This window comes from Astyanax mexicanus, chromosome 3, assembly GCF_023375975.1.
Source record: "Astyanax mexicanus isolate ESR-SI-001 chromosome 3, AstMex3_surface, whole genome shotgun sequence".
In the NCBI taxonomy this organism is placed as follows: domain Eukaryota; kingdom Metazoa; phylum Chordata; class Actinopteri; order Characiformes; family Acestrorhamphidae; genus Astyanax; species Astyanax mexicanus.
In genome coordinates this window covers 4,947,687-4,965,205 of record NC_064410.1, presented here as the reverse complement: position 1 = coordinate 4,965,205, position 17,519 = coordinate 4,947,687, and the positions used below count along the sequence as shown (strand labels likewise).

Genomic DNA, 17,519 nt, shown 5'->3' with positions numbered 1-17,519 from the left:
AATTTTTCTGACATCATCCAATATGTTAATCTTTTATAATTTTATTATAATTAATTTATTACAGTTTCTAATAACGTTAAAAAATGTTAATGACCATCATATTCTTGACATATTTGTTATTGTATACGTTTTTACTTAGCTATTTCTTAGTGCTCAGAAATCCTGAGCACCTATTGCTCTAGCCTCCGTCCTGTAGGATTATCAGCAGTTGCGGTCAGAACACAGTCGTTTCTTGAATGTTGTTTCTCTCTCTCTCTCTCCCTCTCTCTCTTGCTCGCTTTCAGCCCACTATGATTACCCCATCTTCTTCTCTCTTTCTAGCCACCCCCCCTCTACCAGTGTGTGTGTCTCTCCCTCCCTGGTTTTGCTTATTCTCTCACCCATCCTTCTCTTTTGTGCTCTGCTCCTCTCTCTCACTCTCTCTTTTGCTCTCTTCGTCACCATGATGCTTTTATATCACCTCCTGTGATTCTCCTTTTGCCTCCCCCCCTCTCCAATTCTCCTTGGTTCTCCTTCTCCCTCTTTCTTACCTTCTCTCCCTCTCTCTCCCTCTTTTTCTCTCTCCCCCTCTCCCCTGCTCCCTCACGCTCTCCCAGTGAAAGGCTGAGAATACCCAAGGGAGCTGATGCAATTAAAATGCTAATCCTGTCTGTCTACAGAGAGAGGGAGGGAGGGAGGGCTGACAGCATGAGGGATTGCGGCTCACATGGAGAACTCGACTGAAATGGAGAACAGAGGGAGAGACCGGGGGGCTGGGGGCGCGGAGAGAGAACGAGGGAGCGAGAGAAGGGGGGTGTGTTTGGCGGGAGAGAGGCCAGAGTGAAAAGGGGGATGCGAGCGAGAGAGCGAGCTTGTGTGTGTGTGCGTGTGTGCGCGCGTGAGAGAGAGAGAAAGCGAGAGCGTTAAGCGGTACAGAAGAAAAAGACAGACGAGGGCTGAGCAGGAGCTGGGAGCGGAGAGCTGTGATGGACTGTGTCTCCAGTAATGCACTGAAAATGGCACCATTAATATACTGCTTGCAGCAGTGAACACAATGCCTTCGTCTGCACTTAACACATCACCTGTAGTGTACCTGAATAGCACCACTCCATCGTCTGGGCCAAAATGAGAGGGATTATGTATGCAGTCAAACCCAGCTGCTTTCTCTGAATATTTCATAGGATGACTTGCCAGCTCTGTATGCCAAGCCCACACATTTTACCAAGCCTGTGAGGTGTAGGAGAGAGATTTCCTTTCTTTCTGGCCCCTTTTTATTTTGGATTTCTAGCTATTAAACGTCCATCATTATTGAGAAATTGGGAGATGTGTGTGAGCTGCGATTGGACGGGATTTTATATATTTACTGTTTTTTTTGTTTATTTGTGTGTGTGTGTATATTATTACGTGGAAGGTTCATGAATTTAATGGAAGGATATTATCGCAGCATGGACAGATGTAGCACATTAAAACGTGCATTATCTCATTAGCATGGGGGTGTGTTTATATTAATGAAGTGTGCTAATTGAAAGATTTACAGGCTGGCTTTATTAATCCTCTTAAAGAACACAAACATTCACACACCGTGAACTCGCGGGCTGCGCCTCAGAGCCTCGGCACAGAAGGGAAACCCACTGAGAGAGATACATATTCCGCCATTTGTCTTTCGCCATTTGCCATTTAATTAGTGGCTAATTGTGGGTTTCAAAATCATTTTGCACCATACGGCGTACTGAATCTGAATGGCAGAAGAGTAGCTTAAACAAGAGGTCTGCAACCCTTGGCTCGGAATGGTGCGGGGGTATTTGTGTGATTATTAGCAATCACAGCTTAATTGGGATAATTAGGGTAAACACAGGCCAGTAAGCTTTAGGGCTGCAGCTGGAGGCTATAGGCTATAGTTTGCGTGTATGTGTGTGTGTGTGTTATTGGAGAGGGGGTGACTTAGAATGGCCCTTGGGGGTGAGTAGGTGGTGGTGGTGGTGGGAGGTGCACTTTGGCTCATTTTGACTCAATTCTTATGCTGGTAAAATGGTACCTCTCCTCCGGCTGACCCCAACCATTGGTCCTTTCTGCCTGGGCAGCTCAGGAAATGGCTGGCGAGTCTGGGAGTGTGTTTGGGGCAGCCGAACCCGTGTTTGTGTACTGAACCATATGGGGTTTTTTTATGCCGTCTGCTCTCTGCATGTTAGTCCAAACCGCTTTTCCGCTGCGCAGCCACCATCTCCACGGAAATGTGCACAGACACTTAATCTGATTTAATGTACCCTCCAACAAAAAAAGTTTTACTTCCTTTTTTATTAGACTTAGGGGAGCTTTACTGACTTGGAAAAAAGAAGAACGAAAGAGGTAAAGATAAGAATAGAGAGAGAAAGAGGGATGGGCGAAACAGGGTCATTAGTTCAGTCGGCTGGGTACGCTGCATTCCTGAACCGTGAGAGGGGGAGCAAGGGAGAGAAGGAATGTGGTGGAGGGGGGTTGAATGGACCCAGAAGAGGCAAGAGGGAACAAGAATGAAACGAGTGCTAGCCAGAGGAAAAAAGTTTAGAACTTGAAGAAGGAGGGAGATTATTAAGTGGGGGGAGTAAGAAACAAATTATGTGGTTAGATGATGTTGCTGTTGGAGCAGCTAAAAATGTAGAATCAGTTAATGCTTGGAAGTGAACATAAAGGAAAGCTTTGATTTTTCTGGTTGGGTGGAAAAGTCAGCAGATCCACGTTAGACAAGGAGCCTTTGCTCTGCGATTGTGCTCCATCTTCACAGCAGAATAAAAGAAACTTTAAAAAATATTTGATGTAAATTAGATTTGACTATTTCTACCAATTCATCCACTGTGAAGTAAATACAAAAACTGAAGAACTGAAGAAAGATTTGATGTTTTATAAATAGCAGAAAAATTGTTACAAGGTTCTGAACTTATAGCAACAATACATTTGCCTTTCCCCAGTATATTGATTAGTTCTACTACTACCCTTTCTCACTGTTTCATCTTTATTTACCTTCTGTGGCTGGCAAGAAACTGGCTGGACCAGCAGCCTCACAGACTCCCAGTCATAGCCTTTGTTCTGGAATGCAGTCTCTCAGTAGTCTGTCACTACAGACTTTTGCTCTTGCTGTGTATCAGAGGACAAAGAGTGTGGCCTTCCTTTCCTCTCTGTCCCGTGATCCACCTTCTTTAACTCTCTGTCTCTTACAGGTATCCCTCTCTGTGGCTTTTCGCCTCCCATGTACATAAATATGAGGGGGGTGGCTGTATGTTGTATGAGAGATGTGCCGGAGCCAGCGGGGTGACAGAGGTCCTGGGTTAATACACTGCTGTACTGCTGGGGCTGAAAGCTGTACTTATGGCTGCTGGCGCTGCTAGTGACAGCACATGCTCTCCTATTACTGGAGCCATGCCTCATACTCGCCTTACACTGGCCCACTGCCACTGAGGGGACATGCTGCCCTCTGTTGGTCAGAAACAGAACTGTACTCTTAACATCATCCAGCTGTTGCTCGTTTTATTTGCTTTTTGGTTTGTTATATTAAATATACAACGGTAGATTTGTTTTACAACTAACTGCATTGTTACATGTAATTTGCTGAGAAAAAAAACTTTCATTAATACTCTGTGATGCTGAAATAATAAACATTCTTTGTGACTGATTGCAATTAAAGCACTCTCGATATGTTGTCTATAATGTTTGTCACACTGTATATCCCCCTTATTTTTTATCGCAGTAAAAAATAACTAGTAGCACCATGCTGCCAAACTCTATTGTGGAGAACATACTTTTTTATGGTTTAATTTAATTTGAGCTGTACTATTGTATAGTACAGTATAGTAATGTAAGGTAGCTTTAGTCTTAGCATTTGTTTGTTTGTTTATTATTTTTTGGCATAGAATTGTTTTAATGATAGCAAAGATGACTTTAAGTTGTATATGTCTTTGAAACAGTAGTCCAAACTTAAGAATGAAAGTGATGTTGGTCAAATTCAAATATTAAATACTTAAGGTGCCTGATTATCAATGTAAAGTAGTTTCTACTCCATCCGTTATTAAAGACCATCTATGTTCTCTTCTTTTTCCACAGTATTGAGTATAAGAGGTGTGCAGGAGGAGGATCCCCCAGATCCGCAGATCATGCGCCTGGACAACATGCTTCTCGCTGAGGGTGTGTCTGGTCCGGAGAAAGGTGGAGGTTCAGCAGCAGCAGCAGCAGCCGCCGCAGCAGCAGGGGGTTCACCCAATGATGGCAGCATTGAGCACTCGGACTATAGAGCCAAACTTGCACAGATCCGCCAGATCTACCATTCGGAGCTGGAGAAATACGAACAGGTACAAGAAATGTTCCAAGTAGTTTTAAGTAATCGCGATTTTACTTCTTTACATATAGACATCTTTTTAATCTAAAATACTGAGCTCTGAGGACTGAATTGTACCGAAAAAAGTTCCATCTCTCCTTTAATGTTTTTTTTTTCTGTGACTCATTTAGTGTGTTATTTCTCAATTTTTATTCACAAACCTGCGTTCTGAAATATAATCCAGTGTCCATCAGTGTGAGTTTCTTCATGGGGGTGTAGACTGCAAGGTCAGAGCATGATATAAACGCAGTTAATTGATTTACTCAATCAGTCGAATCAACCCAAAGCATCTGAACGCCAAAAAGATCACAATTATTTCACGAAATATCAGCGGAGTTTATGTGTCCCAGCTTTTAAATGCCTAATTCATGTAATTTTATGTACAGATAAACCTAGTTTTGAACTATTTCTTTGTCATTTGTAGTTTAAAAAATCAAAAATCTGATTTTTTTTTGTGAAAAAAGTTTTTTTTTTTTTTTTTGTTTCTTTTTAAGGCCATATTGCCAAGCACTAGTTTCAAGAAGCTGAGCTAATACTAATGAAGCTCTTGGTGCATATTGTCACTGTCCAATGAAAAACAAGTATCTCTTTTTTTGTCTCTTTTTAGTTTACTACATAATTTGAAACGACAAACAGTCCCTTACATTGCGCTAATACTTTAGAATGACCTGAAATAAACTTCCATTAAAAGTTTAGAAGATTTTTTTTCTCTCTCCTGTAAAGTTGCTGTTTTGGAGATGCTTGTTTTTTATTGGACTGCAACAATATTTACATGTTATGTTTTATCACATTTGCATTGAATTTATGTGTACTGTAATATACAGTATTAGGCATTTAATTAATGTAGGGTAAAATCACTACAGCACAAAGTTTCTTTGAAAGTCTAAAGGGTTTTCCATTGTAGAGAAAAAATTACATTACATCAGCTAAAAAAATGTATATTCAGCTTGCATTATTTTATTACTAATAGTACACATTCACAATTGTATCGGAGTTCTAGTATTGTGGTAATATTATATTGTGGAGCCTCTGATTGGCAAATAAGTCCTTCAGAATTTCCCAGAATTACCTGTTGTGTGTGTGTGTGTGTGTGTTTTGTCAGCTTTTTAAAAAAAGTCACAAATCATAGGCAAATGTAAATACATTTTATCACTTGAGAACAATGCAAATATGCCATAGGGAAGTAGGTCACATGGAAATATCAAGGGCTTATCTATGTGTTGACTCTTATTACATTGACAGAATGCATGAATATAACTACAATAATATCGCTAATATAGCTGGGGTGATATATTTGTCATGGCCTGCAGCCCTACAGTCTTTAGTGACTATGTTCTTCTGTGTGGTGTCACAGGCTTGCAGTGAATTCACCAACCATGTGATGAACCTGCTGCGAGAGCAGTCACGTACGCGGCCCATCTCGCCCAAAGAGATTGAGCGCATGGTGGCCATCATCCATCGCAAGTTCAGCTCCATCCAGATGCAGCTGAAACAGAGCACGTGCGAGGCAGTCATGATCCTCCGCTCTCGTTTCCTCGACGCCAGGTGAGTCTGCAGCATCCTTAATTGTTTTTGTTTTTAAGATTGTGCATTACAGTTCATCTTAATTAAATAAAAAAAAAAAACCTAAAAGAGAAACAGATATCTTTCATGATTAACTTTTTAACTTCACAAATAAGTTTGTTCTTTCCTGTTACCTGAATTGTTTTGCTTTGTTCGAGTAATTTGTTGTGTAAAAAGTGTAAAAACTATTCCTTCCTGTTTGTGTCTAAAGGTTTAAAAGTAACTAAACTTGCTAAATGTATTTTTCTCCACAGACGCAAAAGACGTAACTTCAATAAGCAAGCGACAGAGGTGCTGAATGAGTATTTTTACTCTCACCTGTCTAACCCCTACCCCAGTGAGGAAGCCAAGGAGGAGCTGGCCAAAAAGTGTGGGATCACTGTTTCTCAGGTGAGAATTCTTGCAACGATTAAGCCGTTTCCATTCATTTTTTTGCTACAGAAAATATTTATTTTACATTTATTCATATAAAAATTAGGACACTCCATGAAAGCTAATGGACATTTGGTCTTTTTTAAACAATACTGAAAGATTAAGTAATGGAGGTTAAATAATGATGACACTAAAGCGAATACATTTATAAAATTATAGAAATACAATGTTCATGAGAGGATAAGTTAGAACATCCCCACATTGTATTACTACTTTAAATGTCTTAAATCAACTGCAGATATTTATATTATGGTTAGAGAGAATGTGGGAGGAGTCTGTCTCATTTAAACCTTAGTGTTAAACATTAGTGTGGTAGTAGAGCTCAATATTTAAAAAAATATATGAGCGATTATCAATTGTGATTATGATTTTTAGTTCTTACATAACTACAGTTGTTTAATTTCTAAACAGACAGCACCATTTAAAGTGATGCCCAAGCTACTGTACTCCTTTACATTTCATTTATTTTATATATTTTTTTTACGAATAGTAAGCAGCCTTATATACAGCTTTTATATTAAACACTTAGCAATAATAACCTCCTTGTATTTCAGTTGAGGAAAAGTGTAAAATATGAAAATCACTGCCACATAGTTCTTCACAGGAGCAAATGTCTTATCTACTGAGATTTCCTCTGGCAGCTTTTATAAGTAAAGATGTACAATCTCGATTATCTCTTTTAAAAAATTGCTTTAAAAAATAAGATTTTATTAATCAAATTAATTAGATTATCCTCCCATTCCTTGGTCGGATTCTTTGTCTCTGAGAAAGAAAGAAAGTTGTAGACATTCATTCATGGTATGCAAGTTGCTACCTTTCACACTTATAATTTATCCAACAGTTGAAGTGGATTCTGTGTTGTTTCAGGTCTCTAACTGGTTCGGCAACAAGAGAATTCGGTACAAGAAGAACATTGGTAAGTTCCAAGAGGAAGCGAATCTGTATGCAGTTAAAACAGCGGTGGATGCTGCAAATGTGTCTGCACAGGCTAGCCAGGCAAACTCCCCGGCGACACCGAACTCAGGTAATGTCTGCACCGCCTACATATTAACACACAAACACACACACACATGCACACACTCATACACCCACATACACTCCTCATAAACTCCCTCCCACTTCACATGCCAGTTCAGTTAGTTCACAGACCAGGGCCTGTACAGGCCTTGAAGGACTTTGAAAGGAGTCTATCTATTTTTCTTAAGTCTCTTACAACACAGACACACGCACACAAACACACACTCAAACATTCAAACTTAAACACACACCCACACAGCTATCGCAATTGGCTTTCCTTTTCAAGGTTCTGTGTGTCTTCATGTTTGTCTTTTCACCAGTCCTGAGTCCTCTTGTTTTTGCTTTGTGTTCATGGTCACCACTGATATTTTGTGCCATGCCCTTTCTAGGTTGTAGTGAGGTCAGGTATTAGAGGCTTAATTTGAATGTAATCCCTAACCATACAGGTTTGTCATTCTATTATAGCAGGGTACTTTTTATTATTTTCAAATAATCATAAAATACAGGTGATTTGTGGTGGTGGTGGCTAAAAATAGCTTTATAATAGCTGTATAATGAGGTTCATACTGAAGATACTGCGTCCGGTTTGTGTGGTTTCCTCTGAATTCTGGCATGCTGTTAGCTTGTGTCTTTGTCACCTTGAGCCATCTTCACACGAGCCTGTTTAACATTAAACACACACTAACCTTCCCCTCCCCCTCCACTGCAATGCATACATATAAACCTCTAGTATAAATAACCTCTATTTGCTATGGAGGCAGAGGGTAAAAGGTAGGTGATTTAACCTTATTTTACCGTGCTTAGTCATGACTGTCACTGATGCCTGTCACTGATTTCAACTGGTATGATGGTTTAAGATATGACTTTGCGTGCAGAGACAAGTAGAGAACAGTTAAGTAGACTTGGGTGTAAAGGACATGTAATGTTAGACTTGTGCCAGCTATGACTGCATCCGCTGTGGCTTTCTGACAAATGTTTGTTCCTATTTGTTCCGTCTATTTTTTTTTCTTTCTTTCTTTCTTCAACGGAAACGTTAATTGCAAGAAGTCACTAAAGCATTGGAATGTGACCTGTCTTGATTTTCGTGCTCCCTGAACAGGGTGGATAGGACATACAAACCGTACAGTTATATATCCTTAAGCCCTTTCCATACCTGACCCTGGCAAAACTGCGTATACTGCCTGCAGGGTCTTCAGGGTCCTATGGCTTGTCTCGCACAGGAGACAGTTACCTCAGCCTGCGTTCGCTCAACGGGGAGGGCCTCAACATCGCCCCCTCTCTACAGCAGCAGGTAGGCACTGAGGACACCCCCATGGCTTGCCTCAATGCCCCCTCTCTCCCAGTGCTTTTACCTTTAGTTCATTGGTTCCCACCCTGGTATAGAGTTACTCTGCCCTGCATATTTTAGTGTTGTTTTGCTGCTCTTCACTTACCTTCACTTTAGAGGGACTCATTTAAAAGCTGCAGGTGTGGTTGTAGTACAAGATGGTACCAGAGATCTGTACTTTTCTTCAATGCTGTTAAAACTGGCTGTAAAGAACGGCCTGGCCTTACTTTCTAAGAAAGACATTTCTAAGAAAAAGTCTTAGGACGCTTTTTTTATCTGGTCAGTTGCTCAAGTTCCAGTGCACTGTTTTTATGAAATCATTAAATCCAATTTGTATAACTGTAAAATAATTAAACCATTAGGCCTACATTTAGTCGCCACATTAGACACACCTATAAATCACACTCCAACAAAACTGTAGTATTGCTTTAGGCTCTATGTTTTCTTCTTTTAGTTGAGAGTGATTTTGACTCACTAGCCACACTTTCCAGTTGAGAAAGTCCAGTTTCTCAACTTCTTATGTGCCTGTAGCCACTTGCACCACCTGAACGCAAGTCTGAACAGACCCTAGTTTAAGCATCAACTACCGTTATGCTCGAGTTAACCAGCTACTAAGTTTGGGATACTATTTGATTGATTTGATTTAATTTGATTTGTGCCACTTTAGAAAAAAAGATTTACCACACAACCCAGACTGAAACAGAGCATACACAGTACAACATCTGTGTTGTTTGGCTCTGAAATACAGTTTTGACTACAGGGTCATTCCAAAACCAAATGTCATGATGTCATGATGCATAAAATACACAAATCAATTGTATGCAGCCATGAGAACAGTTACATTGCTGTTATGTAGAAAAAATATATTTGTTTAATATATTGCCGTAAATTGGTTTCAAGTCCTGGAAGTCCGTAACCCTACAGGTGAATTAAGAGGGAAACATTTTTTAATTTAATTTAATTTAATTAAAAACCAAAATATGGTGCAGAAACATTAATGACACATAGACCTTAAATTAAATACGGAAAGAAAAAATACACTCTGTAAAATAGTAGTAGTACACAGTGTAATACTTCCTTCCTCACCACTTCCTAGTCTGTTTGACAGTGTTTACTGTCACTACATGAACTACATTACCATGTGGTTTAAAATAGCTCCAACTTTTTGCGTTTTTGCTGGTGCAGGTAGCTACTGATGAGTGTGATTAAAAATAATTTGGATCAGGTATGCTACAGCAAGCGGAAAAACACCAAAATGTGAAAGGCAGTGGAACTTTAGATTGCTTTTGTTGTCTTCCCACCCGTCCCGAGCTCGTGCTCCCCTAGTGTTAACAGGCGTCCACCATTGGACTCCAGCAGTAGCTCCTGTATTTTTATACAGTATTTTACCCACTGTGTCTCAGTCCTTACTGAGCCCTCCCTACATAGAACAGCCATCCCAAACCCTTCTGCCATTCCCTTTTACCATCATCTTGTAAAACAAGTTGTCTGTTGTTTTACCTTGTGCTCTTTCTTACCTTGTGTTTGACCCATGTGTTTGTGGGCCTTGTGATTCAGTGGATTCTTTCAATTCATCAAATCGTTTTCCCAATTGATTCACTTTTCTTTTTGCTGCTGTCAGCTGGAACTGACAGAGCAGAGGAATCATCATGTTCTTGCTTGGCCACTGTGGCTCTAATCCATGTAGAACTAGCAAGGGCGAGGATTTTGAGAATAGGGGATTGTGATCTTCCTGACAGCCCATGCCTGATAAGTCACTCCACCACAGGAAAATGATTGGAACCATTGATAAAGCAAGCATTCGAGATCTGACTTGGAATGCTGAAGAGTTTTAGGGATATGTGGTGTGTGATTTAACAAAGCTGTGCTTTCCTCACCTGTAAGATCAGATCAAGATCATATATTTAAACAGAAGTTCTTTATTAAATCGTTATGGAAGATACTATATGGTGAACAATATGACATGCTCTTTATTGTAGCTGATTATGGCCTGTGGCCTGTGAATAGATCTACAAATTTGTACTTTGACATGACGTTTGTACTGTAATTAAAACTGGGAGTGCCATTCAAGTGCCATTGTGTGTTTTAGCCTAGATTAAGGTGTGTGGGTGTGCATGTGCAGGAGGAAATGATGATGTATTCTCTTCTGTTTGTGTACAACAGGTGGATACCCTGCACCGTGCTACACACCTGACGGGCGGCTATGAGGAGCTGTCAGGAAGTGCCCTTTACACCCCACACCACCTTGATGTGAGTAATATTGCACACACACACACACACAAACAAACACACACACACACACAATTTCAGATAATTGTGTTTCGACATTATCTTTCACAGAAGAGCTTTTCTGATTTTTATTGCAGTATTGGCCTCTGCAATACTGATTAATTAGACGACTGCAATAAATATTTTAATTGTGCTTTGATTAATCATATGATATGTTCATGAATTAAAGCAATCAGATAATCCATCCCACAAAAAACATACTGCATATTGCAGCTGTAATTTGGAGAAAAATAATTATAAATATTATTTTGTATTAATTATGCATTAATTATATAGTCTGTGTGGAATCTAACTCTCTCTCACTTTTTACTCCCATTCTGCCTTAGGCCAACAGCAGCTGGCAGGACAACCCCAATCCCTCCTCCATCACCCCTCCACCCGGACATCCCAGCAGCGTCCACTCGGACACCTCCACCTGAGACTCCCAGCTTCCACCGCCCCTGACACAAACACTAACTCACAAGATCTGAACTCAGCTTCCACCAGAGCAGCCCTGCCTCCTCCCTCATCTCTCCTTCCATCACGCAGACTCACAGCTGTTAAAGCTGACGAACGTTTTACCGAGTTCCACTTTGTCGGTCAGCTGCACTGCGGGCTTTGATAGGCCACAGACCACATAGAGAAACACACATATACAAACACACACACACACACACAAACACACACACTCTTACTCTTATTTACTGACCCATTCATTCAGCCACAGTGAAGACCATGCAGGAACTTCTTCCCTCCCTGCTGAAACCAAAGTGCTGTCAGCAGTCGAATCTCCTTCTGTTCGTCAAACTACAACCTCAGACAACTGAAACGCAGAGAAACCGTGCATCCGAAATCTCCTCAGTCCCCGATTAGAGCCCGTTTCTGTCGGGGGACGTTTGCGGTGAACTTTACAGCTGCCTGAATAGAGTAAATAATTTTGTTATTATAAGATTCACAAGCATTTACACTCAATTCCACTCGTTCCACAAGCGTTAATGTATCAGCTAAGCACAAATTTCACAACTTTTTAAGGTGGACGTGAAAGAGACAACACCATTGTTGTCTTTTAGAGGGGCTCATGTTGGTGTCATTTTGGGTGGAATGGTGGGCAGGTCTGAACAGGAACAGAGGGCAAAAGAGATTTCCACCATGCAGCTAGTGGCTATGGTTTAGCCCAGCCCCGATGTGTCTTTTAAGAGAAGTAGTAAAAGAGTTTTTTTAGTTCTGGATTTCTTTGGTTTCATTTGTTGAGGTAGTTTAGTATTTCGTAACACATTTTCCCACAAAGAATGCACCAGCCACCAAATAAATAATAAATACACTGTAGACTGACTTTTTATTAGAGCTTTTTCAGTTTGTTAGAAAGGGAGTGGATGGACGGTGAATGAAGCGGTGGTTTAGTATTGGGCCAGGAGTGTTGCTAGAAATGATCCTATTCTTTTTTTTTTTTCTTTCTTTCTTTTTTTCTTTCTTATTTTAAGGGATACGTTACAAAACTGTCTTCCATGCATGCAGGCTTCAGAGCTGTTTTAGAGATTCCAGTAGCTTGTCGGTTTGAGATTTTGTTCATTTTCTCATTGTTGGTTTTACATAAAGAAATGCTACAGAATGGAGAGGATATAATAACAGACCAAAAACAAAAAATTAAATAAATAACCTTACCATGCATCTTGCGTCATGCGTCACGTACATGCACACAGAGTGCGGCCCCTCCAGGACAGGACACCACAGTTGCGGGGCCTCTTGCAGTACGGTGTGCTTCCCTACGGCTTTGCATCAGCCCCTAGATGCGAGGATACGCTGAAAAAGATCCAGACTGCAGTCTTTACCTGTACTCTTCCAAACCAAAAATGTTAAATACTAGATGCTTATGAGAGCGTCTCATAAATGTAGATGTAAATTGTGCTCGTTACAGTTTGGGAGGAAGCGGATATTGTAGGGAAATGGTTTTGATTTTGTGCTTCTGTATGTGTTGTCTGATGGCCTCTTGTGGTACATATATATGTGTGCGTGTGTGTGTGTGCGTGTGCACGTGCGAGCGAGCGTGCACAGGATGTGTTTGTTTTTTTTGTTTTGTTCTGTTGTTGGTTTAAGTTTTTGTTTGTTTGTTTTAAATTGGTCTCGTCACACTTTTTATAACTGATTGTATTGTATGTGCAATTGAAAGCACCCATTCCGTAATAATAATACTAGCATGCCATAGAAACACATACCGTCTCTTCAGTTGCGTAGCGTTTATGCTTCATTACGCAGGAATTCCTTTTCTTTAAAATCCAGTTAACACACGGCCGAGCAACAAGGGCTTTTCTCCTCTGACGTTTAACCAAAAACTAGCATTAGAACATGTTCTGAATTTGAACTAGGTGGACTGCAGCCAGCACTGAGGAATAACAGACCGAGACCAAATCTCGAGTATAGTTTTTCTTGACACAGGAGATATGGTATGCTGGGTCCTGTTGTTTTTAACGTGCGTCTATCCCTCTCTTCTCTCTCTCTTTTTGTTTTTAATACGATCCAGCCGTGGTAGTAGCAGGGTGTTTTGATACACGAATGGAAATTGTTACACAAAGGACTCGACGCTGAAACATAAGAGGGGTTTTGTTTATATGTATGAAAGAACAAACTCTAAGGACCTTTTCGAGGAATTACCCAGATCATAGTGTCATGTATAGATTTATGTTAGTTCAAATATTTCATATGGCTGTCTTATAACTAATGCTATTACTACACCAAATTACGTTACAGTTTTATTCTTTTTTTGTTTGTTTGTTTTTTGCTTTTCTTTCCTTCCTCCTTTTTGTACCGGCCATCTATGGATGTCATTGTACAGATTGTGGAATGTTTCAGTGTATTTCTCTTTTTATATACTTACATGTTTCTTTTTTTATGCCTGGTTTGTTTTGCCTTTACTCTGCTGATGAGTTATAGTAATATTTGTAATAATGTTTGTTCATTATCAGTTTTGTTTGACTTTTGAATCGGGGTCGTGGAGTGTTACTTTGGTTTGTTTTTTTTGTTTTTTTTTGTATATTTGTTAGAGCTGATGTTTGTGTGATGCAGTGAGAATCTCCTCATTATCCCACACCTTTATGATTCTGTACAGTCTTCAACAACTAGAAACGTGCATCATCCAGCAATAACTGTACTCATGGATGATTGAAGACAGCAAGGATAGTAAAATTTAGGCACCAGTGGTTTAGCAGGTTTTGCAGGTCTTACAGGGCTTGCTTCCTGCTCTTGCTGATCAGGCTAGGCTAAGATAAGCTCTTTGTCTGAGCTGGAACAGTAAATCTTTGAACAGTGAAGAAGAGCTCAGGCTTTTTGTTTTCAGTGGCATTTTCTGAGGCGTAGGTACAGGAACTGTCACGTAACTGTAGTTAGAGGTAGATCTGTCCTAGGAAGAGTCTTTCTTAGTAGCCTGTTGCTCATACAAACGGAGAAGTTGAACAAGGCTATGTGGGCTTTGTGGTACAATTTTCTGCAATTGTGCTTGAGGAAGAGGAAATTTGTTAGGTAACTTTGCCATTTTTACACACTTTTTGTTGTTTTTTCCCCTTAACATTTTAAGCATGCAGAAAATTGTGGGTAACTATTGCCATGAAGGATACATCAGTTGCACCCTCAAAATGTTTCTTAAAGGTGGCTGCATGTTTCATCTCTGTACAAAAAGAGTCCTTCACTTTAGAACAGCTTTCTTCTCCAACTTCAGCTTTGGGTTGCAGCTACTGTTACAGGCTCTAAAGGTTCCAGGTCAGTGTGCAGTTCAGGAATTGAGTAGAAATGAAAGAAAATGGTCTAAAGCCCTATCCAGATGGGATAAGTTTCTCAGGGGGTACTCTCTGGGATTTTATTCCCATCCAGAACGACCATATGTGTGTCCTCTGCGAAAATTACAGGCTAAATTACCTTCTGTTTTTCGCTGAACTCCGTGGTCCTCCGGTAATTTTAGTCCCGTCTGGATCCACATGTCTGAGTTTTGTTTTTTCGTGTTTAATAAAATAGCTATTTGTTCACTGCCGCGCACCATAATTACACTTTGGGTGTGCATTTCCACAGAGATAAACGTAAACACAACAGTGAGTGGAAATAGAGGAGCTACTGAACGTGATGTCTTGTGACTGAGAATGCCTAAAAACTCACTGGTCCTTCTCTTTTTTTGCAGACTGGATGCAAAAGTTTAGAGTTTTATCACTGAGTAGAAGTGTCACGTCTGAATAGGGCTTAAAGCCGTGGCCACCAAAACTGCCCCTAATACCCTAATCTACAAAAGTGTTACCTTCAGAAGTGATTGATTTCCTGAATGTTAGAGTCAGGTTTGGAGGTAAAACCTGCAGTAAAAAGGTTTAAGTTGTGAGATACTAAAGAACTGCATGGAGAGCTTTGCTCTTGGCCAAACCTCTGCATACATCACAAACGATCTTTCATCTATTCTCAGATAATGAAATTAGCTGGGTCTCTTCTTTTACAAAGGGTTTCTCAGAAGTAGAAACCAAAAAGCGCTTTAGACAAGCCATCTAGACACAGCGCAGTTGTACCACATCTCCGCGGTCTAAAACTACTTTACAATAGTTGCAGATGCAGCAGCAGCATGTGCCTGAATGGCACATGCTACACTTTCGTTGCGTCTCTTTGCTTCACTAAAGGAAGTGACACATTTCACACCAGAGATTTGCTTAGCAGGTCGTGCCCTCTCACATTACACTTTTTAAGACGCGTTTTCTTTTGCTCGCCTTCAAACTCGGTGCAAAGTACATCAATGCTCACGCAAGCTGTCACTTAGAGCACTGACCCAGCATCAGTCTTCTCTATTTTTTACTGAATTCAGTCACAAAACTGACCCTAGATCAGCACTCCTGCTCTGCAAAGATCATGAGCAGACCCCTGCCACTCGCGTTATCAACAGAGGATAATTCTCTACTGCATCACAACAAACATCACAAAAAAGAATGATACGGAGGTGTTTTCTTTTGTTTTCTATTATTTTCTTACAACTGTAGTATATCCTTCTTCCTCCCATCGTTTTTTCCCTTCTGTATTCACCACTCCCCCTTTCTCTACCTCTCCTATTCTTTCCATTTCGCTTGTATATAAACCCTGCCATTTTCAGACTTGCTAGTCTGTTATGAACTCCTTTTATACCTCAACTTTAGAACTGTTCTAGTAAGAGAAAAAAAAGACAAAAACAAAAGAAATATGAGAATTGTAGTGTTCCTTATTAGAAAAACAAAAACTAATAAAATAATCTAGTGTGCTTTTGATCTGGTGTGTGTGGTTTATCTTTAGATCGTTTTAATTTTTCTGTTAAATGCTACGTTTTTGTGTGGTTTCAGTGTAGTAGTTGTGTTCAATTTAACATTTGGTTGTGTTTAAGGGTTTGGTAAAGAGGTTAACAATCAGTGGTCTTGAACCAAACTCAGTTCTGTTAATGTGAACCAGTGATTTTTTGTGTTTAAACATTTAGGGAAGAAAACAGAAGTTTTATTTTCTGGTCATGTTTAACACTGATGATATCTCAGATCATGTTCCGTTCACACCACAACTTCCTAAACTAGACTAGAACGTAGAACCCAGTAATGTACTGCATTCAGCAACACTGCTGATGTCAAATTTTTTTTTTTTTTTTTTTAAAGTATGCAGACTTGAAACTTACTCAGAATTTGTCACATGTATTTTTACATTTCACTGCAGCATCATTCTCTGGAGTATTCTTGCACTTAGTTTTTTTTTTTTTTACATTTCTTTTGAAACTGAAAAGATTGGTATATGTGGGTTTTGGGTGTTAAAAATGTAATGTGGTTCTCTTTACACATTTACAAAAGTGCTGCGGCGTCTTTCTGAGACCACACAAATAGTAATAAAGCTATTTTACTCATGATGTGTTTAACCTGTGAGAACTGTAGCTGGTTATGATAAGCCTCAATGTGTTCACATTAACAAACAAAACAATAAGCATTCTGAAAATACACATGAAAAAAATGCCCATAGAAACCTATTCAAAATTATCAGTATTTTAACATTTACACAATAATATGCAAATGTCTACAAAATCCCATCTTATACCCAGTTCAGCACCTTATAAAGAGCACAGTGGTAAGCAGATCTGTGGATTAAAACATGTTATAACTTTTCTCAAAGACAAATATAAGAAAATTCTTTGTGAAGATATTTGCGATTAAAGCCCGTTATCTTTGCTAAGCAAATGACTTAAAGTTTAACCAACTAAACTATTTACAAAATGGTACCAATGACGAAAAGGAAAAAAAAATATTACGAACTTTATAGTCATATCTATAATTGGATTTAGCGTTCCATCAGCTGCCAGAGCCCTGAGAGAGCACAATTGACCTTGCTCTCTTTGGGTGGGTACAGTAGATGGTGCTCTCTTTCCCCTCATTACTCTAAAGGGTGTTGTGGATCAGCACAAGGCTCTGTCCATCTGTGAGCTGATGTATCAGAACCGAGTCGCTACGCTTTCCTCAGAGCGTTAGCGCAGAGTTTGACTTCACATGTGTCCGAGGAGGCACTAGTTATAGGGGTTATAGAGAGTCGAGTCGAGTGGGTTGAGTAACTGGTTGAGCAAATTGGGGA

The 17,519-nt window shown here is 39.9% G+C and overlaps 1 protein-coding gene across 5 annotated transcripts in view; it reads left to right on the top strand.

Moving 5' to 3' along the window:
- The window catches only part of pbx4 (pre-B-cell leukemia transcription factor 4), a 38,445-nt gene extending 22,256 nt beyond the window's left edge, over positions 1 to 16,189 (top strand). For 2 of the 5 annotated variants that reach the window (XM_007229051.4, XM_007229053.4), the window contains 7 exons: positions 4,054 to 4,298; positions 5,679 to 5,869; positions 6,142 to 6,277; positions 7,187 to 7,343; positions 8,524 to 8,627; positions 10,827 to 10,913; positions 11,279 to 16,189. In XM_007229051.4, coding sequence (XP_007229113.1) covers positions 4,054 to 4,298; positions 5,679 to 5,869; positions 6,142 to 6,277; positions 7,187 to 7,343; positions 8,524 to 8,627; positions 10,827 to 10,913; positions 11,279 to 11,371 — 1,013 coding nt within the window. In that variant the 3' untranslated portion in view covers positions 11,372 to 16,189. The remainder of the gene's footprint in view (positions 1 to 4,053; positions 4,299 to 5,678; positions 5,870 to 6,141; positions 6,278 to 7,186; positions 7,344 to 8,523; positions 8,628 to 10,826; positions 10,914 to 11,278) is intronic. The other 3 variants (XM_007229054.4, XM_007229055.4, XM_007229052.4) reach the window with 2 other exon arrangements.
- Positions 16,190 to 17,519: the final 1,330 nt, after the last annotated feature.